Source organism: Macrosteles quadrilineatus, unplaced genomic scaffold (assembly GCF_028750875.1).
Source record: "Macrosteles quadrilineatus isolate MER2022 unplaced genomic scaffold, UCM_ALF_1.0 Scaffold_4__1_contigs__length_99947679, whole genome shotgun sequence".
Lineage (NCBI taxonomy): Eukaryota > Metazoa > Arthropoda > Insecta > Hemiptera > Cicadellidae > Macrosteles > Macrosteles quadrilineatus.
In genome coordinates, this window is record NW_026542597.1 from 54,039,371 (window position 1) to 54,067,045 (window position 27,675).

Below are 27,675 nucleotides of genomic sequence, written 5' to 3' on the forward strand. Positions count from 1 at the left end.
TGGAAGATCTTTGTGTTGTACAATCTTACAGATACAAAAACTATTTTGGTGGCCTTTGGGAACAGCAAATTTCCTTGAATGGGAAAGAGTTCATAGAAGAAGAAACATAAAACTTTACAATATTCACTAGTTAGAATATTTCACTGTACTTTCAGCATTTTCCAACCAATGAAGGTTAGAGTTCAAACCATTCAGATAAGCCAACAAAATTCCATTTACATCCATTCATTCCTGTGTACCCAGTGTAAAGCTGAAGCCAGTTAGTTACTGTATAGTTTTTAAATCTATGTAGAGGAATTGAGCCACTGAAGAAGTGCGCTGATGTCACTTAGTATGTTCTTTTAAATTTGCAAGTTTTTTTAACAAAATAAAATTAAAATGAATTTTAAAGCCACCTCAATATCAGTGCTACAGCTAAAGGAGCAAATAGAACATTGACAGCGGGAAACCCAGGTTTGCTATCTAACAAAAGTTCGACATTAGATAATAACAAGACAAACGATTTGATCGTTCCCTTACAAAAAAAAAAGCTAATGGTGTTAATAGCACCAAAGTTACCATTGTTGCTGGCAGAGTGCAGCAGTGGAGCTCTGTCAGAGCAGCTGCGGGTCTCCAGGTCCACACTCGTGTCTTCATGAGGCTTGTACGGTGTCACTACCTGGTGTGGAATCCCGTCATACTGGACAACACAATAGTAAGTTTGTTGTAGACAACAACATACATCACACAAATGCTATAACGTTCGCAACTTACTCTAAGCAAATGAATACTATTTAGTTCAGCACTGACACCATTGTAGCACATATGAGTCAGGAACTATAAATTACCTGAAAAAAAAATAATTCTCGGCAATAGCACACAATTGACTTGATACCCCTCCCCTTTAAGAGGGTTGTTGGAATGAAATAGAAATTTACCAATAACCTTTCAACTAATTTCATCTGGATTGGACGAACAATTTAATGTTTTAAATTTAAACGTTCCTGTACTCGATCACTTTACTGAAATTAAAGTTTTCATCTTCAACACAAGCCTATAAAAGTTATTAAATTTAGATTACTAAGATGAACAAAACAATAATTATAATTGTTTACATCTCAGAGCAGTCTTATTATAGAAAATACTACAAACAGTTCTGGACAGACTATGGCCAGGCCAAGGGTTGGGTCCTTGTCCTAAGCGAGATATTGTTCACCGGTAAGGAAACCAGTTCTTCATTACTACCGCTTGACTAGGGAGCCCAATAACCACAAGTAATTTTCTTTAATATCATAAATACAAATAAACAGTGTGATATTGTAGTTTATCTCAAATCCCTGTTGATACCAAATATCTCAAAAATTGGTAAACTTTAACATATTTTTATTTGCAGATTGCTAAGGGTATAAATGTGAATAAAATGTAAACTGATTTGTATGAAATATGCTGTGAAATTACAAGACATTTTGAAAGGAACCACAACATTGCAGTGCTATAGTTGTATTCAAAATAATAAGACAATTACTTGTATCTATTGGGTTGCCTAGTCCCATTTAGAGTGAACTTAATCTGGCAACAGTAAAAAAGGATTGGCCGCCGCACCGTTGAACAATATCAGACTTATGACACGGACACAACCCTTGGTTCGCCACAGTGTCATGCCCCACCTTGGTCCCGCCCAGGAAGGAGATGTCCCCGAAGTACGCTCCGTCCAGTCCCACATGGCCTGTGTGCTTTACATCTCCCTGAGGACAAGATATCATGTCCGGCCTCAGTCTGCTGCGACGTGACGAGTACGTGTTCTTCCCATCTGCACAACCATCAAACTGTATCAAATATTTATTGCAGACTAGTGGGTGTTGTTTAGGAACAACCTACCTGGAATTGGGTTGTAAATGTCAACAGGGACTTGAAAGAAAAAAACTTCAATAAAAAGCATTCTTTTCTGTAGATTATTACTTTGGACTACTCGGTTATTTTCTGTTACTTCACCACTACTGTTTTTATGCTCCCTGTTCACGCAATGTTGGTATTGGTACTGTATTACAAAAATAAAACATTCTGCAAACTTTGCAACAGTTTCTTTAACCGAAATGATTCTTGGTACTGTTCTTCACTTAGCAATACCCAAGCGCTTAGATCACTTAGAAGCACTTCCTTATCAATTAAAACGTAATAGTGGATTTTTCTGATTGTATATAGAAAATAAACAGAATGTAATTAGAGATGTCATTCTGTATTGATGATTTCGTACCTCCCCTGGTGAATTGGCCAGGCTTGTTAGAGGGCAGGTTGTTGCCGAGATAGGCCACAGTATGGGCTGGGTTGAACAGTCCTGTCTTGCCACTGTTGACCACACCTTTCCAGCAGTTACTCAGCCCCGCAACAGGCCTACATAAAACACTAACTGTGTCATATAACATTGATATACCATTGACTATTGGATTCTGAAGTAGACTTATTAAAAAGAACATAAGTTAAAGGTTAAGTGGTAGAGAGGACTTGCAAGTCCTAACTTTGCCTCCTAAATAAAGAAATTTTTCTTTTAATTCCATAGTTGTGTAAGCCAGTCACAGAATGCACTAGTGTCTAAAATTATATTTTCTATCTTATTTTTTGTTGCTGGCCAAGTTTGATGGGTCATAACAGTTGCTATTGCTTATAATAAGTCATTTACTTTGTTTGACTTGGTAAACAAATTTGTGTATCCGAATGTAATTAGTAATTAAGATCAGTACAATCTGTCAGTGGCTCACATAAGAGGCAACAACTTTAACATGGGGTTGGAATGTCTAGTTGTATCAATACTAATCAACGTTATTACTAAACTGAGGTAAATGCTATGTTTAAAGGGTTTTGTGAGGATGGCAGGCTCACTAGAGAGATAATGAATTTACATGAGCACAAGAATCACCACTTTACGCTATACACATCTAATATAATGCCACTGGCGGAACATATTCAATTAAGGAAGGCTTTTGTAATGGAGAGAGAGAGTAGCCTTTTATTTAAGCTTCTGGATTTTAGGACTTGCCTCTACAACTCAAACCATTCTTGGTCAAAAAAGCAATCAGTGACGGAGAAATATTCAAATCGTTGTGTACAGTGGAGTTTTGAGTTTCTTGTACCAGAGAGACTCATTCCCATTCAGGTAAGCCTGCTATCCAAACTGCAGCTCGTAGGTTGGAAAATTATAATTTATTTTCACTGTTTTTCCGCTTGTCAGTAAAGCAGATCCCTAACCTATAACGTGTAAGTTAAAAATGTAGAATAGAGATAGAGCAGTTATAGTTACGATTCTCTAAACCATCCTTACAGACGAGAAAGTCCTTAGTTGTTGCCGGTTATTAAAAACTAACAGCCTATTGGGTTTCAGAAAATGCTCTACTTTGATACCAAGAAAATAATACCTGCTAAAAATCTACTTATCTGTAGAGGTAGAAGCCTAGATAATGACTTACAATGACTCATCAACAAGAACAGTATGGTAAAAAAATATATAAAAACGCTTTATTTAATTCAGAATAACCTTACAGTTGCAGTATGGGAGTCTTTATCATAATTGTTCTGATTTAAATATATTCTGTTTCTTGTGAGATGCTTTAAAGTTTCTTTTAAATTATTTTGAAATGCTATGACAACTATTTACTCAAAATGGATAATCTACTAAGATTTAAAAGCTTATAGTTTTTAATATTTTTCAAATTTCAAAAGAAACAAAAATCTGTCCAAATTTTGCAACAATGAAACCAGTTTTGCCTATCATAAATTATTTGCTAACCCGGAATATAAGGGATGAGTAAAGTTACACACTGTTTGTCCAGAACTGTGATGACCTCTCCCACTCTGTACACCAGCTGTTCTCTCTTGACTCTCTCGTCAGGACCCAGCTCCTGCACTGCCTGCACTTGCTCTGGCTTGTACTGCAACATCAAACACCATATGTTAAGTCAAGGCACATTTAACAGTGTCAACATGTTTAAAGAATAAAAACCTATAACTTACCAACACTTTTTTACAGCTAGGAAAATAGGTGATGTTGTCAATACAGGGGTCTGCGGTACAGACAATTTTAAGGTCGGTACGGTACATTATTTTGTATCTATGTTTTCTTGTAATAGGCCATTTGGATTTATAAAAATGTATTCGATCATCCTTCAAAACAGTTTTTAGAATCTTTAAGCTTAACAGGGCATTTAATTGAACAGCTTTTTGAAGTAATAATAGGGGAAAACTTATTTTATAAATTGGTAGCTGCAAAACGTCTCTATGCATAGTATCATATACATAATTTAAAAACATGACATCTCTGCACTCCAAAACACTATGATTACCTTATCATTATGGCATTTAGGTGTATTGGAATCATTGATATGTTACTTACGTCAGGCAGCAGGACCATAAGGTCAGCAAACCGAGGCCGCTTGTTGGGGTCATGTTGCCAACATTTCAGCATCAACGTATAATACTCCTTGGGGCAGCAATCGGGTTGTTCCAGTCTCTGTTACACCAAATAAATAACTCAACCTTTTACAGAATTAAAGAAAGCCCTTACCTTAGTTTCACCAACATTTGTTACTAAGTTTACTTAATAACAATTGCTGGCGAAACTTAACCATTATTATTAACTTACTTTGACTGAATTTACTGTTGGCAATCATTAATCTGGATCCCCCTAATACAGACTTTGCTTAACCCTTACACCCATTTTACATTAATTTGCAAAGTTTTCAGACAGTTAGGTTAAGAATGAGCCACTGAAAACACAGTTTTGCTGCATAGCATCGTCTTAAGTAGCATCAACAAGTAGATTCCTATCAACCAAATACAGCATTTACAATGCAAAATGTATTTAATTTTAATGCATTTTATTTGACACAACACAACTAACTACTTTTTTCTCAAAATTGAAAATGACTACTTTAGGATTGTTTTTGTAAAGGCGCTTTTTTAAATACTTCCTCTAAACAATCCCCGAATAGCCCTACATTTCTTTTAATTGAGATTATTTAATTAAATCCAGACTTTCATCAATTAAGTCAGATTCTCAGTTACCTTGTATTATTGTGGGCTTTGTAACTGAACTGTCAAAGCTTAACAGATCCAAGAATGTACTTAGTTACTAAAATAATTCTCAGCTATTGACACCCTAGTACAGTACCTGGAAGTTTGGTTCGTCGATGGCCTCTAGTATCTGATGTCCTGTGAGAGCTGCCCAGGGCTGGAACCCGTAACTGAACATCTCCCATAGTGTGACACCGTAGGCCCACACATCTGACGCTGACGTGAACCTCAGGTAACTGATACACTCTGGGGCACACCTAAACAACAATACATGTTTGTTGCAGACTGGTTTCTTTATAATTTACCAGCGGACATTTAACCCCTTCCAGAAAGACATTTTCTGCAGATATCAAGATGTAGCAGGGAGGTGAGTGGTTATAAAGTTGCTTTTAGATGGTTAAAACTGGAACCAGATGTCCTTGATCATTAGGCTTTAAATAAATGGTCTTGACTTACGAAACAGCTGATCCAAATCAGTAAAAAAGCTACACAAAGCATCTCACTTCATTCTACCTAAAAGAAAAAAAAAGAACGTTCTATTGGGGAGAGCCGTGTTTGAGTCGAATGCGCCACAGTTGATGACGTTTATCTGTATGAGGTTAAAGGTCTTCAATACACCTTATACCTAGTACGATGTCCGTGGTGAGCCCAGGCACGAAATAGGCTCCGAGTAGGTGGTTTTCGCCTAAGATTCGGGCTGAGATGTTTACTTTGTTCCAATCCAACAATGAAGACCGTCACACACTCATCCTTTACTTGTATTTGGATTAAAATACACACATGGCTAGTTTTATGTTTGACTTAAATAAATTAAGCAAATGAAAAACACAATACTTACCATGCAATTGGAAGTTTTAGATTCACATTGAAGTTCGTCTGATAGTAGTCTTTGCCAACTCCGAGTGCTCTTGAAAGGCCAAAATCTGATATCTTCACTTTATTTTTTGAAAAAACTAAAATATTTCTTGCAGCTAAGTCTCTGTAACAGAAAATATAATATTAGCAACTCGAACACTTTTATCCTGTTGATAGTCAATTTAATTACAAAACTGACGTTGCAACGTACTGACCTGTGTATAAGTCTCTTATTCTCCAAGTACTGCATGCCATCACAGATCTGAATAGCAAAGTCACACAAGGTGAGGACTGGGAAGCTAAACCGCAGGGAAGGTTCTTTAAGGCACTCCAGTAATGAACGCAAAGGCGCCAACTCAGTCACCTGCAAATTCAAAATATGAAATGTAAATATTTCAAAGTCAGATAGAGAATACAATAAAACTTTATTTATACATTTCAAACAATTCAACATATGACTATGATTTTCAATCAAATATAAATGTTTAAAAAAATACAATGAAAGCTCAATAGAGCAATGGGGGAATTGCGGCACCATCATAAAATTGAATGCTTCGAATTTTTCGTCTAGTTCCCCGTAGCCTTAGCGACACTGCTCGAATGACGGAAAGCTGGCTTTGGATCCTCAACCATCCGATAATTTGGGAGTATGGTTTTCTCCATTTTACAGCCAGGGCTTCGCTTGTTCTCCTCTGAAACGCTTCATATTCTTTGTGGGGGACTCCTTCCGTGGAACATATTAATGGTGTGAAGCTTCCTCTGATGTCTTTGGCTGCTTTGTCATATTTATTGTGTTTCTGAACGGCATGGTTTCGAGATATTGTTCCCCATTCTTGGTTGGCGTAAGAGGGAGCGTCAGCATTAACAATGCGATTATCAAAAAACGCTACTCTCTCAGCCTCCCAAATACCATTAACTTTAAAATCAGCTTTTAAAGCAGGCACATTGTTTGCAGGGTCAGCTTCTCTCATAATAGGCTCGACTTCAACCCCTTTCCAGGCCATATTTGCTATCGCAGCACAGTGGTCTCGATGTTGATCATGCCCATGTTTGATCAATCCTCCTTTTTTACAATTTAATGCATGTGTTAGATTCATAGGTTGATCACAACCATCACATCGTACTGGTAAATTTCTTAGTGTGCGGCCATAGCGAATTGACAAAGCATCTCTGAAATGATCCGGGGACAAATCCGTATGATCAGATGCACATGGTGTCACAGTTAACCATTGGCTAGTATTCCCTGCTACAATTCTAAGTATTGGCTTCTTTTGACTTTCAGGAAGTAATTCCATAATTTGTTCATTATTTGCTTTAGCCAACATGTCTTTTTCTAGTTTTCTCTTCTTTATTACATCTTGTAGTGTTGATACATGATCATTAATCTTTAATGGTTGCCCATTTTTAATGGCTAATATTAATTTTTCTGTGCATTGTTTTGATGCTTCAAATGAAATACCATCGTTCTTTGTCGGGTCCTGAATATTTAAGCCTCCAAAACCGAGTAGGGAGAGAGAACAAGTCATGTTCAAGTTCAGAAATCTCTTGTTCGAAAAGGTTGGGAGTGAAATGGCGATGTATGGCAGTTTTTAAATCTTCGTATTCTTCACTAAATCCCTCTGTTACTCTTTGGAGAAATGCCCATTCATTTTGTAATGACTTAGTAAAGGCAGTATACGCTGCTTGAGGACTTTTATGTGCAGCTATGCCAAATTTCTTTATACAATCAACCCATTTTTTTACTTTTTCTTTCACAAATTCCTTCTTTTCTTCTGAGCTACCAATAATACCCCCTAAAAACCTGTACGATGTTACAATTTTCACTTGTAGGTCTCTGAAAATTTCTTCTGCTTTTTCTTTATATTCAGGTTTTACTATCAATACACTTTTCTTGGGTTCTGGGTAATACCCCCATTTTGGCCCTTCAACACGTAAAGCGTTAAACCATTCTCTAACTTTATTTCACCGAAACATGCAGAATCATCAGCGTACCAGTTTTGCTTCCAATTTAGGCTTTTTAGTTTTTTTACCAAAGGTAATATGCCAATTGCATACATTAGCATGCCTAAAGGGTCTCCCTGAGTGGTTCCTTCTTGACTAAGGATGATTTTATTGCTTCCTCTAAACATAATGGTTGCATAGCCTTGGTATGTATTGAATAGGAAACGAGCGCAACGAGGCCAAAGCACCCTAGCATTCCACAGAGTTAAAGGCCTGCTCAAGGCGTTGAACGCATTTGAAGCATCTACAAGTAAAATACAATTTTGGTTCTTTTCATTGAATAGGTCCGTCATAGCATGTATAGCACCTTCTATTCCAGCTTTCGTTCCGGCGCAGAGTTGGTCAGATCCACATATTTCTTGAACATCGTCACCTGTTACAAAAGCCATGGTTTTTGCACATAGTCTCTGCAAAACTTCTCCAACTCCTATTGGGCGAATACCAGGGTATTTGTTCAGTGCTAATCCTCTTCTAGCTAACAGAGCTCTGATCGAGTTCCAGTTTACTATCCCGTTTGCCATCCATCGAGTTAACGATGCGACTGCTTCCCTTAAACGAGTGCTATGTGCTCCATAGCGCAGCAACATATTCTTCCATTGATCAGCATTTGTTCCGCTAGGGCCAGCACTTCCATGCAAACGTCTAGCCATCTTCTCTATGTGGTCACTGGATATATCTACATCTACCATCAATGGTAAGTTCTCATCAGCTAGAAAGGTATTGTCATTCGGAACCATTTGACGTGGGTGCTTATTTTTTAAAACTTGAAAAACATTTTGACCATCAGGAAGGATATCGTCAGGTGTGAGTACTCCATCGCCGGAGCGATCTGTGAGCCATCTTGTAGCTTCACGCAATTTTCCTTGTAATACCAATCTTGTGAAGATTCTTATTTTCTGGTCTTCTTCTTGGTGTTATTGTGATGTTTTCATTTGCCGATCACATCTCTCAGCTTCACGTATTAATTCATCAAATTGATCATTTTCCCACATTTCCATTCTTTTCTTCATCAAACGTCTTATGTCAGACCCATTTTTTATCATTTTATCTTTTTGAAGAATGGTAGCACATAAGAAAAATATTCTTTCGGTTGAATTTATACCATTTGGGACTGCTTGGATCTCTTTGGCTAGAACATCTACAAATTGCCTTCCAATTGAACCTTGTGGTATTGTATATTGTCTTCCTTTTAATTTCATTGCACAAAGCCACTGTTTGTGCCATTCATTGTTTTCTTGAGAACTTACAGAGTTAAGAAGTGGAACTCCGAATCCTCTGGTAAATAACTTGTTCATAAAATTGTCTTTAATCATATCATCTTGATTGACATCGTCTGCTGTTACAAGAAATTGGACACTTCCGTGGTCATAGCATTCATTGTATACAGCTTTATTTGTATTATCGGAAATTGGAGTTGGTTTGGCTTTAGTTTTTACTTTTGAGGTCCTAAATTTCACTTCTCTGGAAATGCTTTTAGAAATTTTACTATTAGTAATCATCTCATCACATATTTTATCTTTTCGATTTATTTGGCTGACTATACTTTCATTTGGAATTAAAAGTTCAAAATGTCCACAATCCAAACGGCCAAGTCCAGATGGGTTTTGTTTGAGGTTAGAAATATATCTATAACATTTCTGTCACTGTGGTTGACAGAACTTGATGATGTTTAAATTTTAGAAGGATTAACTTAATTAACCAATTAGACTCATGTAATTAGACTTTAAAAGTAACAATGATTGGATTTTTTAATTATTTCTCACAATGAATGAATTAAGAAATAAAATTTCAACTTATAGTGAACACACCCTCCTAAAAATTGAGGGTCTGTAAAAGGTAGCAAAATGATTTTTCAGAGGTACAGATGCAATTCACATGATCCACCTATTCCTCTAACTCCAACTGAGGTGCCCACCTTTACTGAGTCTCTCTTCTCCCCCACTAAGTTTTGGCACAAACAAGACAATTCCTTACAAAATCAACATAAGAATTGACTACCAAGGCAATTTTAGACATTAATCTCCTGGGGTAGACAGTTTGGTCGTTGATCAAAATTGCTGGTAACAATCAACCGCAAAGAATTCCAGTAAACTAAGTACCATGTCTACTTGAACAGAATTTTTCAAACAGTAAGAATAGCCAAATATGCTTCATAACTTGCCCCAACATAAACCTTTGAGTTACATTATTATTTTTATTTACAATAATAAGCTACATAAAAAATAAAAATTATATGGTAGATTGGGCCCAAAGTATTGTATCAGAAAAATGACAGCCAGAAAACCTTGAAACTGTGACATCAATTGTTAAACATTCTTCAGTGTTTTCAAGGCCATATGAACAGAAAGACTATTGCTTCTCTAAATCTGGTTGACTGTGACATACCAACATAAGTGCATTGGTATCCAGCACGACGCCATACAGTCGGACAATGTGCTCGTGTTCTATCCCGTGCATGATGGCCGCTTCCTTCAGGAACTCTATGGGATTGCTCTGCATCCTCTCCCGACTGAGGCACTTGATGGCCACTTGGATCTGTGACAAGAAACACATCAGATGACTGGAGTGAATTTATTTTACGTTTCAAACAATTGCTCGTAAAGTATGTAGATATAACAAGATGTGGGATATAGGACAGCCAGATTACACAAACTAAGTACAAGTCTTATGCACTCAAGAATGAATCAGTTTCAACGGTTTATTCTGCAATTTAATCATTCCTATTTGTATCATAATTTCCCTCATCTTATAGACATAAAATCAAAATTATTTTAAAATAAGTGAACTCACACACTAAGAATAGGTGAATAAAAAAGCTAAATGCCTGATTTGAGGCTAGCTTACAAAGAATTAACCAAACCATCCCACTTTAACTTGAGTGGGCCACCGTTTACTTCAGATGGCCTATCCTACCTAGCTCTGTCACAGACAGGCAAACTTGTCATGATTGTTCACTAACCATAATGAGACAAGATTCAAACCTTAAATACACAGTCCTGTCTCCTGATTGGAGACTGCTCGGCCATTGATCAAACCTAGCTGTCTACCACAATAACACTGGTCAAACACAAGTTCAAGTGTGGTTTTTCTAAATTTGACCCTCAAACTGGCAGTTGTTTTGCATCTTATGACTTTGTCAATGACACCTCTGTATTTTTACAACAAGTAAAGATTTATTATCATTATCATTACAGCACAAGTTAAGGTTTAGCTTTCAACCATTTTTTGCATAGATCGTTGTAGGTGGAAGTTTGGTTGCTTTACTTATTGTGTCAGATACATCTGAACTTGGAGAACAAAGAGTGAACAATAAATAAAACATACCATAATAACAATTTCTTATTTTGTAATGTAAACTAGTAAAAACATTTAAAAAGGTGTTATTGCCATAAAATGGTACTGTTACATCAAAATATAAACACATTTACTTCTACATGAAACAACTACACAAAAAACTAACAGCATGACGTGACATTAGACACTACCAAAACCGAGCAGGATCAGGCTTGCAGTGCTGGACGTGTCTAGTTCCATATACAAGCTGACATTGGTAGAAAACAATTACAATTAGCTTTATCCAGAGTGGTATTGACAATTTGGAAGGTTGGATGTTACAGTAAAACAAGGTACATACCCTCTCTCCATCATTGGTCCAGACACCTTGCTGCACCACACCGAACTCCCCAGTGCCAAGCTCCTTGTTGACCAGGATGCTGTCTGCAGGGATGATGTGCTTGTTGGGCACCTACAGCAGGCAACATTGTCAAAAAAAAGTGTTGTGCCTTTAAGGACAAAAAGTAACAGGACAAGACAAAATAATCTTTTTACTTGTTTTAAGAGGTTGGCAGTCTCTTGCAATCCTGCATTGCCTCAGGCCCATGACTGGCTTAAGCAAAGAAAGGTGCTATCAACAAACTCAACATTTTGCCCTAGATTTGTAGCCTGTTGCACTACTGCCTCACCAGCAATAGTGCTAAAGAATATATGCACCAATGGAAGACACTTCTCCACTGAGAAGCATGGGTTGTATGATAAGCAACATTTATTTTTTCCAGAAAGTTTTTTTTTTAGCGAATTTCCCATATAGGGAATAAGCTATTACCGTAGTACTCATGGTAAGACCTGGACGCGGGACCGATTTTTTTTTTCGTTTTGAGGTCCCTAGAGGCCAAAAACACCATCCGTTCAAATTCATATATATATATATTTATATATATATATATGTGTCCGTCAGCACGATAACTCGAGCAAAAATGATCCGATTTTGATGAAATTTGGTACAAACGTGTAAACCTACGTTTATTCGAACGAGTTCGCGATCCAGCATGATCGGACCATGGGAACGGGTGTTTACGGGGGGTTTTATGGGGTAAAAATAGGTTTTTCCCATTTTTGACCCAAAAAACACAAAATTTAGCAATTTATTTCCAAACCATTTTGTAGAGCTTAAAAAAACAAATAATTTAGTATATTGAAGCGTTATTATGCGCCTAATGGTTACAGAGAAAATTCTAAAAAATTGTAAATTTAAAATTCCCATGTTATTCTTATGGAGAATAAGTAAACTGTTGTAGTTTGCTTGTTTATGAACATATTTTGATCAAATTTGGAAAATATGTTTTTATTTCTTACTAACTATTAACATTTTACAAAAAAAAAAAACGGTTTTACCCTCCCTGATGCAGCAAACCTAAATACTAAGAAACTAATTCTATTTAAATCGGGAATAAATGCTATATTTTTAAGTAGACAGTTCAGTGTAAATCCAATCAGTCAAATGGAAATTCGCTTAGTCTGCAGGTTTGCTGCGGAGGGGGTATTTTTTTTTGGAAGGAGTTTCAGGGTCACAGGTAACTTAGTGGAATAATTCAAAACAGAAAACAGTTTCCTCAAACTCAAACAGCACCTATTGAAAAAAACACTCCCCCCCCTTAGTTAAAGATATACTTGTAAATTTAAGAATCTGCATTTGTTTGGAATATGCTCCAAGAGTCTTAAGCTAGAAATATGAAAGCTTTTGTATAGGATTAAAATTTCTATCACAGAAAATAAATATTCCTGTAACTTAAACCAATGACCAATCTGACTATTTAAATTGTAGATTTGTGTCATGTTAACTGTAAGTATATCTTTTGTGTTAAGTACAGTTTGTTCAGTTGATACCTTGACAGGTGGCTTGTCCACCACCTCATCACTCAACATGGCCGCCATCAGTGACTGTCCGTTCTCTTCCTTCTTGTATACGATCATCTGAAACACAAAAAATTATAATGAAACATGACATCCAAATGATACTAATTGTTTCAACTTATTAAAATATAAAATCGTATTATTGTGCAAGTCAGTATTTGTAATTTTTTTATAAGAACTCACTTTATTCATGATACAACTAGGGCAGGGTAAAAATCTGGCATTTTTGAATTAGTTGTGCTGGGATGATACAGGAATATTTTAGGATATTTATTTGTTGATTAATATTTATGGATCAGTATTTATTCAGTTTTCCATTCCTTACATTTATTATTTATAAGCATATAACAGTTCATAAATAATTATAGTTAATATTTTTTTATAATATTATTAAAGATTTATTTTCCTACTTATGATCCAAGGATCTCATAGATTTGTCAAACTCCATGACTAGAGATTTCAAAAGCGGATATACAGTAGACTCCCTCTTATCCAGACTCCTCGGCACAGAGGCCAGTATGGATAGCGGGTTTTCCGATGTCTCCTAAAACTTGTTAAAATGGAACGTTTAAATGCACACTGTATACATATTTGACTTAAATTTAGGAGAAGATTATTAAGACATGTGATCACTGGTCTCACCAATCTAGACCGGTTCAACTGATGTGCTGATAAAAATTGTCCGGTTAAAGAGATGTCATTTCCGCCGAGTGTAGTCCGGTTAAACCGATGTTCAGTTAAAAGGGGTCCGGATAAGAGGGAGTCTACTGTAATATCTGATTAAATGAGTATCGATTGAGTAAATTTGAGTGAGTGTAAATTGATTCTGAAGTGTAACTTTTTTGTTTAAGTTATTATATTTAAAATAGCCGCAGTCCTTGTTAAACAAAATCCACAAAAAGGACTTCTCTTAAAACAGTTAGTTTTATTTACAGTTTTAAAATAACACAAGTTAAGAGGTTGATTCCTGTTAACAAAGTTGTTAAATCTATATTTCACCAACAATAAAAGTCTAAAATAGTACATGCTGTTTTTATGCAGTAATTTTGTACAGAAAAACCCTACCTAAGATACCTGAGAATTAACCTGTGATAAAATTTTCTATTCAAGTATTAGTATTACTCATTCAATAGTATTTTTGAGCACTATCAGGAAATATAAAATTGAGCCGACCCCTCGCACCGCCCCCAGACGAACAACTATTGGAAGCATGCCCCCCATAGTGACAGTGCGAGTGGCCGCCCCACATCCCTAACAAGTGATAGGCCGTGGGTGAATATCAGACACAAAACAAATAGTGAACAAAGCCTATATTTAATCAAAATCAACAAAAAACAACAATCAACAATGTCAGCCATCCAAAGAATTCTTTTAAATCATCTCTTTCTCAAAAATTTACCCTTCTGAATTACAAACTGGAAAAGTGGTAACTGTAAAAGTTAGGCCTAACTAAGAATAAATAAAAGAAGTTAACGGTAAATATTAAACTTTAGAAAGAATTAACAATAAATAAATACTATAAAGATAATTAACAGGTGATAAATCATTTTTGGGGCCCCCATTAATCAGTAGTCCTTTTCAAAGAGAAATGTTCATAATTTCAAAATAACTTGCGGTTATATTGACGGCACAATAGTCCTTATAGTCCTTGTTGGTGGTATGCGGCGGTGGCACGTGGCGGAGGGCGGCCTACTGGCCCCAAGAGCAGGGTGACTGGTAGCCCGAAGAGGAAGAAGTTGAAGTGTCTTCCCGGGCGACCCTCTCCGGAAGCAGCAGAATAAAAGCTTCCATCCGGGACCTCATCTGACGACGGCAAACCGCTTAACTACATAACTTTTTGTTAAAGTGAAAACAATAAAACAGAAAATGATATCGATGGACACGGATACATTTTGAGGCACAACAATAACAAAACAAACTGTGTGCGTGTAGTAATGACAGTCGCTGTCCTTCTGCCGAAAATGTGTCCGACAGCGGAAAAATTGCCCCGGGGTCTGCAGGACTGCTGCCAGACCCAAACCGATTGAGTTCCGGCGCAAAGCCAGCACTCGCACTATAAAAAAAACTGAGGCGTGACACTGGTGGGACGCTTGGTGGACAAGTCACGGCTCAACCTCCCCCCCCAAAGGAGGACTTCCTCTCCAAAAAAAAAAGAAAACAACCTCTCCCAATTCTAGAAGATCTCAACACCAACAGATCAACTCAAGTGTCTGAAGTGGGGAACGCCAAAAGTCTTTCAACTGGAGGGACTACTCACCCCCAGGGTTTGCACTGGCCAGTGCTGGAAAATTTACTAGGGAAAAATCTTCAGCAGCGCACAAGGGACAGAAGAGGTGATCAAGCTCTCTGGCCCAGTGCACTTCCCCCTCAGACACAAGAGTAATGAAAGAAGACCTACGGAATTGTTCCCCGGAAAGGCTTCAGATGAGAAATGTGAGCCCTCCGGAAAACTTCTCCAGTCTGCGGATTTCCTAGCCGCACGGAGACAGGAGTCAAGAACTTCAAGATGCGGTGGGGACCTGACCACCGATGAGACAACTTAGCGGCTCTCTTGTCCACGGCCGAACTGACCGGATGAGCCTTGCAGAAAACCAAATCCCCCACCTGGAAAGGATTGTCCAACCGACCTCGATTGTGCTTCCTCCGTACCAATTCCCTAGCTCGGATCAAGTTCCTCCTAGCCGCCTGCCAAGTTGCCTTGACATTGGCAGCACCAGGGGGTGGCAGAAGGTCGCCAATTTTCCACACATTTGCCAAGGGATTATTGGGTGGATAGCCCAACAACAGCTCGAAAGGGACCGCCTTGTGACTCTCATGGTGTGCAGTATTGAAAGCAAATTGAATCCAAGGAAGTTCCTGATCCCAGGTGGTCTGCTTGTCAGCATGAAAAGCTATGAGAGCGGATCGAAGATTTCTGTTGAACCTCTCAGCATGGGAAGGCTGTGGATAGTAAGGAGAAGTGGTCACATGGCGGATACCGTGCCCAAAGCACATTCTTTTGAAAAGGTGAGACACAAACTGAGTTCCGTTGTCGGAAACAATGGTGGCGGGTATTCCAAAGTGTTGGAACAAATGGGTACGAAGTGCCTGCACGGTGAGCTGTGCAGTGGCGTTCCTCAAAGGAAAAAGCCAACAAAACTTGGAGAAGGCATCCACACAAACAAGCAAGAATTTGTTTCCTGACTTGCTACGTGGGAGTGGCCCTACATAGTCTATGAAAACCTTCTCCAAAGGTCTCTCCGCCACCTCAGATGACAACAACCCATACTTGGTATTCTGAGCAGGCTTGCTTAGCGAGCATGTTTGACAAGAACGCACTCGTGCCGCAATGTCCCTGTCCATACCCTTCCAGATGAACATGTCCCTAACCTTCGCAATGGTCTTGTGAATCCCTAAGTGCCCACCCACAGGGGAAGAGTGAAAGTACGCAAAGACCATGGGTACAAGAAGACTAGGCAGCACAACCTTGGGTTTACCTCGCTGTCGGTCTCGACAACAAAGAGCACCCTGGGACAGAAAATATGGGGGGTGGGCTCCCCCATTTTGAAGCTCACCAATGATCTTAGCCAGCTCGGGATCTTTTAACTGATGTGGGATGAACTCAGAAAAGGCAAGGGGAAACTCCAGGAGCACGGCACACCCTGTGTGCTCCTCCTGATCAGAAGGTTGGTCGTCAGGTGAGTGATACATCCTTGATAAAGTGTCAGCAATCACATTCTGCGTGCCTCGAACATGTTGCACTTGGAATTTTAGGGAAGATATCTGGACAACCCAACGACCAATTTTCCCAAGCTGGCGAGGATGTGCAAGGAGCCACGAGAGCGCTTGGTTGTCGGTTTCCAGCAAAAACTCTTTGTGTTCCAAAAAACGTCTGAACTTATTCACTCCAAACACGACAGCCAAACACTCTAACTCATACACAGAAGAGCTTTTCTTTTCGCATGGGTTCAAAGTGCGTGAGGCATACGCAATTGGCTGCCTAACACCATCTACCTCTTGAGACAACACAGCCGCAATTGCGACGGAGGAAGCATCGGTTTGCAAAACAAACTTTCGACTGAAATCTGGCATCGCCAAAACTGGAGGTTGCATGATAGCTTCTTTCAGAAGATCAAAAGACATCTGTTGTGCTTCACCCCAAACAAACTTGGCGCCCTTCTTCCGAAGCTCATTGAGAGGAGCCGCCAACTCAGCCACATTGGGGATGAAGCGCCGGTAGAAACCCACCATGCCAATGAAACGGGCAATGCCTTTGACATCTCGGGGAGGAGGAAACTCCCTGATAGCCTGGGTTCTAGCCGGATCGATACAGACACCTCGAGATGATACTAGATGACCTAGGAAAGAAATCTCAGCCTGAGCAAAACTAACTTTCTCGGGATTTACGGTAAGGCCAGCCCTAAGCAACCTATTCATGACTTCCTCAAGATGAACCAGATGGTCTTCAAAGCTCTCACTGTACACCAAAAGATCGTCAAGATAGTTGAACACGAATTTGAACTTGACGTCATGAAAGATGGAGTCCAGAAGTCTGGTGAGGGTCTGGGCCCCCACAGCTAGGCCCATGGGTACACGTGTGAACTGGTACAAGTTCCACGGAACGCAGAAGGCAGTGAGAGGTCGAGATTCAGGTTTCAAGGGAATCTGATGGTAAGCCTGGTTCAAATCAAAGACGGAAAAATACTTGGCCTTACCGAACCAATCGAACGCAGAGTGCAAATCAGGGAGAGGGACAGAGTCAATTTCAATCTGAGCATTCAACTTGCGATAATCTAGAACCATTCGAGACTTGCCATTTGGCTTTGGAACTAGAAAAGCTGGACTAGCGTAACTTGAGCGAGAAGGCTCAATTACCCCATTTTCAAGAAGCTCATTGATGATTCCACGGAGTGTCTCCATTTTGGGTGGAGCAAGTTTGTAAGGATGAGAACGAACTGGACGGGTGTCAGTCAAACGGATTTCGTACTCCAAAAGATTGGTGACTCCAAGCTTTGGCGTCAGCACCTCAGGAAAACGAGAACACAATGTTCTGATTGCTTCAGCCTCACCAGGAGTCAGATGCCCTAATGGATCAACCTTTGGTTTGCTGGGTGTCTCAGGCTCTACCAAAGCTGCACCATCCACAATTTCATCCGCGAAAGGAATGAGCACCCGTCTTGCGAAACGAAAGAAGCACTGGCCTCTGCCTAAATCCAAAATCAGGCCACAATGCTTAGTGAAATCCGCTCCCAAAATGACAGGAATGCAAAGGTCCTTGGCTACCCAAAAACTCCACACCCAAGAAAAATGTGCAATCTTGAATTTCAAACGGGCTTCATAGATGATGGGAAGTGGGGATTTCGATGCAGTCCAGCAGATGTGGGTACTTCGCTCAACTTGCTTGATTAGCCCAGAAGATTTTAGATTTTCAAACAGGGAAAGGGAAATGAGACAACGGGCTGACCCAGAATCCACAAGGGCCTTCTGCACCGTTTTACCTAAGAAGATGTTGAGTCGGGGGCAAGTTGAGCGCGCCGCTTTCACTCCCATGCATGCAAGCTCCCTCATTCCCCGCGACAGAGGCTCCCCAAAACCAGCACTCCCAGAAGGGGCAGTACTCAGAGAAACCAAATTCCTGCTGACTTTCTCCAAAACAGCTTTCTCACAGGGCGGTTTAGGCAAACCCCCCCTTCCCCTTGTGAGCTACTCAGGTTTTTGGACAAAGTCCCAAGATTAACCCTCTGACGACACTCTCGTCTCATGTGACCTGTTTGACCACAGCCAAAGCAAACAACAGGACGCCTCTGTCTCTGCGGTGTTTCAGGACCTTGACCCACGGAAGCTACAACAGGATGGAGAACGGTCTGGGGAAGATGCCCCGAAACATGCTCCCTCTGACAATCAGCGTCTTGAACGCTCCGTGAAAGGATGACCAGCCTATCCAGGTCTGCAAAAGAAGAAGGCTTCGGAGCAAAAATCAGTCTGGACCGCTCCTCAGGCTTCAACCCCTGCAAGACAATGTCCACCAGTTGGGATTCAGGGATGTCCAGCCGTAGGACACGCCACACGCCACGAATGTCACCCACATACTGACTGAGAGTTTCATCAAATTTTTGAGGACGAAACACTCTCTCAACCTTCAATCTCTCCATGACCCTGAAGGGGACAAAGAGCTCAAGTACTTCACTGTGAAAATTGTCAAAATTTACTCCCCGTTTCAAACAATCTAACAATTTGTCACCAAGAGGTCTCAGGCAGAGTGGAACCAGCAGTTCCAACACTACTGAGTCCTCCATGCCTGGGAACTCCTTCAGGTGCAACACCTTTCCCAAAAACTCTAACAAAGGTTCCACCTCTAAACCATCAACCGGGCGAATGTCGCTCAAAACCCCAGCAATGGGATTGGGCAGTGGAGCAAACAAACCCATTTTGCTCGCAGTCAGTCGGCTTACCTTCAAAACACACACAAAAAATTTTTTTTTTACAACGAACAATTCACAAACTTAACTAACTAAAGACTCTGGACTGAAATGCCTACAGTCAGATGAGGTCCCAAACAGAAGAACCTGCCCATACACACCACTTTAGCCACCAAAACAAAAACACGGACTTACACTTACGACATACACTCAACATACATACACTAAACAACAACACCTAACATTTGTGTGATGAGGTAAACACACACACAGTTTCAATTTTGGGTTTGGCCATGCTTTAGACACTCTTGCTCCCAAAGGATGCAAGTCATTAACCAGATTCCACCCGGTGACTCGGCCAAGGGCGAGCTCCTAATAAAAACAAACAACAACAGTGTGCTTACCCCACCACGACAACATTTCTTCAAAAAATTCCTAAGACTGCCAGACCAGCATCACCCAAAAATCAAATCCAACCACGGCCCTTCGTGGATAGAGCACAAAAAACCACGCTCTGCCACCATCTGAGCCGACCCCTCGCACCGCCCCCAGACGAACAACTATTGGAAGCATGCCCCCCCATAGTGACAGTGCGAGTGGCCGCCCCACATCCCTAACAAGTGAAAGGCCGTGGGTGAATATCAGAAACAAAACAAATAGTGAACAAAGCCTATATTTAATCAAAATCAACAAAAAACAACAATCAACAATGTCAGCCATCCAAAGAATTCTTTTAAATCATCTCTTTCTCAAAAATTTACCCTTCTGAATTACAAACTGGAAAAGTGGTAACTGTAAAAGTTAGGCCTAACTAAGAATAAATAAAAGAAGTTAACGGTAAATATTAAACTTTAGAAAGAATTAACAATAAATAAATACTATAAAGATAATTAACAGGTGATAAATCATTTTTGGGGCCCCCATTAATCAGTAGTCCTTTTCAAAGAGAAATGTTCATAATTTCAAAATAACTTGCGGTTATATTGACGGCACAATAGTCCTTATAGTCCTTGTTGGTGGTATGCGGCGGTGGCACGTGGCGGAGGGCGGCCTACTGGCCCCAAGAGCAGGGTGACTGGTAGCCCGAAGAGGAAGAAGTTGAAGTGTCTTCCCGGGCGACCCTCTCCGGAAGCAGCAGAATAAAAGCTTCCATCCGGGACCTCATCTTACGACGGCAAACCGCTTAACTACATAACTTTTTGTTAAAGTGAAAACAATAAAACAGAAAATGATATCGATGGACACGGATACATTTTGAGGCACAACAATAACAAAACAAACTGTGTGCGTGTAGTAATGACAGTCGCTGTCCTTCTGCCGAAAATGTGTCCGACAGCGGAAAAATTGCCCCGGGGTCTGCAGGACTGCTGCCAGACCCAAACCGATTGAGTTCCGGCGCAAAGCCAGCACTCGCACTATAAAAAAAACTGAGGCGTGACATTGGTGGGACGCTTGGTGGACAAGTCACGGCTCAACATAGAGAAAGAAACATTGTATTGGCATGTAAAAAAAATTTAACTACCGTACTTCTTCAATTTCATTAAAAACTAAATGCAAGCACATTTTTTTTTACAAATAATTACTGGATAGCCTACCAATGTATTTTTTAAATTTAATTAACATCCTACTTTTATAGATTAAATAACTTCTTGATCAGCATTGTACGTGTTATTAAATTTACGTTATTAAATTTTATGTTATTAAATTTAAATTTATAACACTTATAAGTGTTATAAGACGTTTCTTTTATTTACTTTCCGTTTTATAGATTAACACAAGGTGTGTTTGGTAGTAGATCCAATACAACTCGACAAAACTAAACAAGGTCAACCATGTTTACGGCCAGGACAGTAAATACAAGTCAGCTTTACTTTGCCAGAAATACTATTCCGTGAAATGGCCACTAGCCAATGGGTAGATTGCCAGAACTGGGAGAAATTAATGTGAATGCGGCAGAGAATATGGAACAGCTTTCCACCACAGGTCATGGTTTGACATAGCAATCAATGTAACAATGATGCAATTAAATCCCTACAGTATCGTTTTGTATTTGTATAAATTCTCAAATGTTCACATTACAATTATTTTTGCAACATAATATTTTTAAACTAAAATTTGATTATAAGGTAACAGAACAAAAATATAAAACTGTATTTTTGTTCCCATTCATAGAAGAGCTCTCTCATAGGTTTACTGTTGTACATGGATAGGACAATATAAAATAACCGGAATAAAGGCAAAGTATTCATTTTAACTAAAAGAAATATAGACTATTTAGAGTTCCCGTGTCCTTATTCACTAGACTATTTTATTTAATCAAACAATAAAAAAGAAAAGTATAAATGATTAACTCTATTATCTAAATATGGTGTATTGACACATATCCTATATCTATCAATAATGACTGTTTTGTAAACTTGACAGGAATAAACTTCTCATTTAAAATAGTTTCATTGCTTCCAACAGGGATTTTATTGGGTCACAATTTAATAAATGGTGAAGCAATTATTTCAACTGGCCTTGATAAGTTCCCACAATTGTTTGATTAATCCTCCCCTGATCAAGCCAATTACAGCTTGTGAGGGCAATTAAAATTCTACTAGCATATTAAAACGTAATTACACTGCTGCAAGAGAATTCAACTTGTGCAACAACTAGTTGTTGTTAGTAACAAGGAGCTATAAGAAATGAAGAATTGAAATGTATTAAAGAGATACAGATAAAATCTAATAAAATTATCTTGAGCTTATTAAACTAACATATATTTGTTTACGACTCAATTCTATGCACACACCACTGAAGTCAATGTAGACTTATGGATATTTTTTATAGGAATTATTTGGTATTTTTATTTATTATTTTTGTATAATATTTTAAGTTTTTATAATTTCAGTAATTTATATCTTCAAGTTATTTTTGTTTTCTTAATTTAAATTTAGGCTACTGTTTGCCTATAACGCTTTTTCCTCTATATTTTGTAACGCTTTGTTGAGGAAATAAACTTATTTCAATTTAAATTTTTATTAAGTAGTATTAATACATCAGACAGGCTCCACTACTCCTCAATCTCAGTTGCAAGTGTATGACCTCAATATACACAGACTATGCCTCTCAATTGCCATGTATGAGTTGTCCTTGAGTAACATAACCTTGATTACGATAACCAGTCTGAACCATGGGAACATGATTAGTCATCACAACACGCTCACCGCTCTTTAATAAGCTATACTTACTAAATACATATATTGTAAAACTTTTGAAACAAGATTTATAAGATAATTTTTATTTGGAGAAATTAAATTAAGTTTTTATATTAATTCATAAACAGTGGTACAGCTAAATTTTGTCAACCCAAAAATGTTCTGCTAAAGGAGTTATTGTTAAGTGTTGGAGACCAAAGGAGCCATACTTTTAAAACATTCTTACATATACTCAAAACCCTTTTTGTGGCATTTATAGTTATTTTAATTTTTTTACTATGAAAAAGTTGTTTCAAAAGAGGTTTGTAAACTTGCTTGGTTTTAATCTCAATATGATTCTCTAGGCCAATTTAAGTACCTAGCCTAAAACCTTGATCAGGCATTTAAAAACACTGAACCAGTTTGATCAACATGCTCTTGTTTACATGTAAAACGTAAACAAATAGTTACTTATGCCGTTACCAAAACCAAAATATTACATCCAATCAATTATCGGACAAATCCATAAGAAAAGTTAAATTAAATGGTTATAAATTGTAACCACTACAATAAACTAACCTTTTTTAACTTAGAAATGTAGTTTTGGGGAAAATGCTTATGAAAATATTTTTTCAGTCTTCTCATCTCTGGTTTGGACATTCCCAGCTGTTGAAGGTCTTCTTCAGAGACAAATTTGAGTTGAGCTGCAGTTTGGACCTGAAAGTTGCCATCAATAATAAAAACTGCATCCAAGAGACAAAACTTATACAACTAATGTTATATTCAGTTCTTGTGAACTGTAAATGTTCCCATCGGAAAATAAAAGATTAACCAACCCAATATACTTGATAAGCTCACAGTGTTGACAAGTGTTCAGTATGACAGTGTCCATTTTAATCTGTATTTGATTAATGATAAAAAAGTTATAATTTACCTTAGCAAATCTGAGTTGTTTTGAAATCTTTTTTCAAAGTTAAAACTTGATCATTATAAGTATTTAAACCAAACAGTTTTTTTTACATATAAGTTTACATAAACAAAATCAATAAATAGATACTGACAATGACATATTAACCATTGGTAGCATTCTTTTAGGCTACCTTTTTGCTTGAACTCTTGTCTTCCCTAATTTTCCTATTTATCAAATAAACTATTCTGTGTACACCTATTAGTGTCAGTATGTATTTATTTATGTAATACTCAAATGCCAAAACACTCAATACATTTTTATTAAATATGCCTGTACTTTTACTAGTTGGCCATAGGTTTTGAGTCTAAAATTGATGCTAGAGAAGATATTAATCTCAAAATGATAAGTTAAAAACACTAATATTGAATGTTAATTGTTTTGTCTACCTCATACCTCATAGTTACTCCCAAGCAACATTCAAGCTTACCTTCAGATCATTTTTGAGCGCAGTGAAGTAGTGCTGAAGTTCGGCCTCTATGAGGAAGTCGTAGAGACCGGGGCCCTTGGTTGTGGTCATGTTGAATCTGAAACATAAGTATCATATATGTAGAGACAGTAAACGAATTTGCTGAGTAAGGTAAAGCTAGTATAACCATAGACTAAGCAACACAAGTAGACTCCTCATCCTATTGTAAATTTTGAAGCTTGTTTTTCATGTCTAGTTCATGTACGTCCACACTGATCGCTGGGGTAGACAACATTTTGTTTCTATTATTTTAGCTACGTTATGAAGACCGGGAATCAACTCTTTGCATATATGTATACCTCATTTACTATATGCGCTAGTCAGTCAATCTGTTAGTCAGTAACATAATTTTGATTTTTTTTTAAGTTAAATTTTAATGTGTTATTAATTAATTTATTATCTATTAAAGTTAATATTAATAGATCATTACCATCTATTAACAGAAATGAAAGTAAAATAAAATGTTGCTTACTGTTTTAGGTTCCAGTTTAAATTTTTGGCCACAATTCTTGATAATTCAACATTCCTAAAACTTTGCACTATTCTGGTCAGCATTACACAGTCTGTGGGACTGTGCTGTATTCTACCTATACTCTTATATGAGCAATGTTTACTTGTATGTATGCTTGCTTGCTTGCTTGCACAGAGATTTTGAAAACGGTTTCAACGATTTCCTTCAAATGTTGTAAATAATTTATTTCTGGCCTAAAAGCATGTTTAATGCAGTTAAATCTGCCAACAAAAATCTAATTAGGTAAAAAAAATGAAATTGAAAGTCATAATTTGTTAACATTGGCCTTATGACTTATTAAGTCATCATGTTGGTTGAACAAAATAACAAGGAAAAAGTAAACAAAAGACTTTTAACACGTGGTTATAACAAGCTATCTACAGTATACTAGAGAATTATAAAATACAGTACAAAGTGGAAAACATCAGTTGTTACTATTGAGCAAAGATTACTCGATATAGGTGAAAATATAGTTCCGATCAAATGCTGATTATTTAACTTGGCTCTCTCCTACCAAAACTTAATTCCCGAGGTAATCAGATGTTTTAATTTAAAGAAATTATCAAAACAAGTTTTACGCAAGTTTAGGCGTATCAGCATATTTGCGTATCATTGCCAATCAATGACTGCGTATCAGTCGATTGATTTTTACCATCGACTGATAAATAAATTTATGTGTTGTGGATTGCCAGGTTAAAATTGCCATCACAATAAATTGAAATTCTACTGAAACTTAAATAATAAAAGCCAAAATTAGCTATAAATAAAACGTAAGTTTCCTTTATATTGCTTTTACAAAAACTAAAATAAACTATACCGAGCCATAGCTCGGTCCCCGAAGGTGACTGGAAAGAGTCTATATCCTGACCCAAGAAACGCAAAACTTTACACTTTAATTGGAAATTTAAATGTCACTGACAGCATTTACAACCAAAGGATGAAACCTGTTTACACTTTCTTAACTAACAGTTTTAATTGATAAGTACATATTTAACTGCAACATAAATAATAATCAAAGAGATTGACAAGTATATTAGAGCTATCACATGGTAGACTACTTGACGGCAAATTATGATAATTGGTTTTAAACAGAAATAGTAATAGGACGTTGAATCAACAAGTTGACTCATCAGAGATAAGTGTAAGTGTACAAACGCAATGTACAAATAAAAGTGTCATTGCCCTTGAATGACAACTCTCTTTCCGATAGATTGAGGAAATTGATGTTTCCTACAACCAAAAAAATGGATGTAAACACTTTTCAATTGACTGATAAACTCTTACCAGCTAGATGCAGTACAGTATTGTAATTAAATGATTGATGAAAAGGGATTGTAATTAAATGATTGATGAAAAGGGAAAAGTTGAAATATTCACATAGTAATTGTGTTCCTGAATTCATTGACTAAAGCCATAATAACAGTATCTTATAACCAAAGATCTATTTGATTAAGCAGTTTTGTTATAGGCCTACTCTTTATTATATCCTACCAAAGACTTTTAAGAGCACTTAAAAGACTTCTTTCTTAAGGCTACTTAAGATACATACATAAATCTGTATGTAAGTAAGATACATACAGGACTTAATCATCATAATTTGAAATTACAGCAATAATTGCTATTTACTATGCTTTTGTTGATAGTAAACATTTTTGTAGCAAACTAAATTTTCAGTTTCAAGTTAATATATCAGGTCAATTTTGAAGAATAAATCAGGTCGAGTAAACGTAGAATAGACAACTGTACTTATTAAAAAATTGGTCTTCCTTCTAAGACGAGGAAAAACTCGGGAACGTAGAAATTAACATTTTACTTAATTGGACCACCAAAATAATCTGAACATTTTCTATATTTTAATCAGTACCTTAAATTATAGTTTTTATTTCTAATCAACCAGTTGAAGAAAATGTGTTAAAATATTGATAATAAAAATTGTGAGCAACCAGGGAAACAAATGCTTAATGATGTATGAAGTTCTATAACAACACAAAGGTAATGTGCAGTGACCTGATCATAAGTATGAGGGAGGAACTACAAAGAGAGTTCATAGAGTAATATTGTTCTTTTAAAATTTGTAAAATTACTTTCAGGCTTAGGAAAAATTCTTTTTATTCAATTAGCCACATTAAATTTATTCGTTTGTAAATGAAAATTAAAAAAGAAACCTAATAATGCATTAGCGTAGATATTTGACATGTTATTCAATGAGCAAATCAAAATCATCTTTATTAAAATTTTACATAAATTCATCAATAGTCAAATGTATATAACCAGCTTACATAATATAATCCACACAAAATACTTTAGACAAACCAAAATCACACGGTATAATAATCATAGGCTTGAATGTAGATTATTTGATTGTGGATAAATAATAGCATTAACAATACACTCTTTTAATGGTAAAGGAATAGGGTACTTTCCTGTTAAAGGGAACATTCATTATTATCAATGATTTTTTCGATATATCGATATTTTTGTTTTCCGATCCATTACAAATTGACAACAACTAACTACTGATCATTTTTAGGCTAAAACAGTCTATTATATGGATTAAGAAATGAATCTGTTCTAAGCTAACCGTTTGATAGCTAACAGAAAAGGTAGGTTAAACACGGAATTTTTAAATGTTACAGCAAGTTATGTTAGGTTATTTTTTTAGAACAGTTTCATTTTATTATTGTTTGTTGATACTGAACAAATATTTATCGTAGTTGTCAGCTGATATGTTTGAATTTGTTAATATCGATATACCGAGAAAAAAACCATCGATAATAATGAATGTTCCCTTTAACAGGAAAGTACCAGGAATAGATATTACATTTCCTAAAAATCTTGCCTTAAGCAAAAACAAAAATCCAAACTGTTCCCAATACAAAGATCAGAGTAAAAAACAGAGCACAAAAAGCACGGCTATCTGGTATTCATCACCTAACTTATTCAACATGTGGCACCGTCAGTGTGTATGTGTGTGTGTGTGAGAGAGTTAGAGAGCTACACAGTACAGAGAACAAGGGCAGTTCATTCACACAGCTGGAGTGTCCAGATCTCAGTAACTGGGA

General features: G+C 37.4%; 1 protein-coding gene across 3 annotated transcripts in view; it reads right to left on the bottom strand.

Moving 5' to 3' along the window:
• Positions 1 to 27,675, bottom strand: part of LOC128993582 (activated Cdc42 kinase-like) — a 60,172-nt gene that overhangs the window by 25,884 nt on the left and 6,613 nt on the right. For all 3 annotated transcript variants that reach the window (XM_054417565.1, XM_054417564.1, XM_054417563.1), the window contains exons 2-14: positions 24,064 to 24,160; positions 23,246 to 23,383; positions 13,063 to 13,149; positions 11,534 to 11,644; positions 10,285 to 10,434; positions 6,114 to 6,262; positions 5,882 to 6,022; positions 5,141 to 5,300; positions 4,364 to 4,480; positions 3,793 to 3,902; positions 2,234 to 2,370; positions 1,647 to 1,789; positions 559 to 679 (exon numbers count right to left, since the gene is read on the bottom strand). In XM_054417565.1, coding sequence (XP_054273540.1) covers positions 559 to 679; positions 1,647 to 1,789; positions 2,234 to 2,370; positions 3,793 to 3,902; positions 4,364 to 4,480; positions 5,141 to 5,300; positions 5,882 to 6,022; positions 6,114 to 6,262; positions 10,285 to 10,434; positions 11,534 to 11,644; positions 13,063 to 13,149; positions 23,246 to 23,383; positions 24,064 to 24,153 — 1,654 coding nt within the window. In that variant the 5' untranslated portion in view covers positions 24,154 to 24,160. The remainder of the gene's footprint in view (positions 1 to 558; positions 680 to 1,646; positions 1,790 to 2,233; positions 2,371 to 3,792; positions 3,903 to 4,363; positions 4,481 to 5,140; positions 5,301 to 5,881; positions 6,023 to 6,113; positions 6,263 to 10,284; positions 10,435 to 11,533; positions 11,645 to 13,062; positions 13,150 to 23,245; positions 23,384 to 24,063; positions 24,161 to 27,675) is intronic.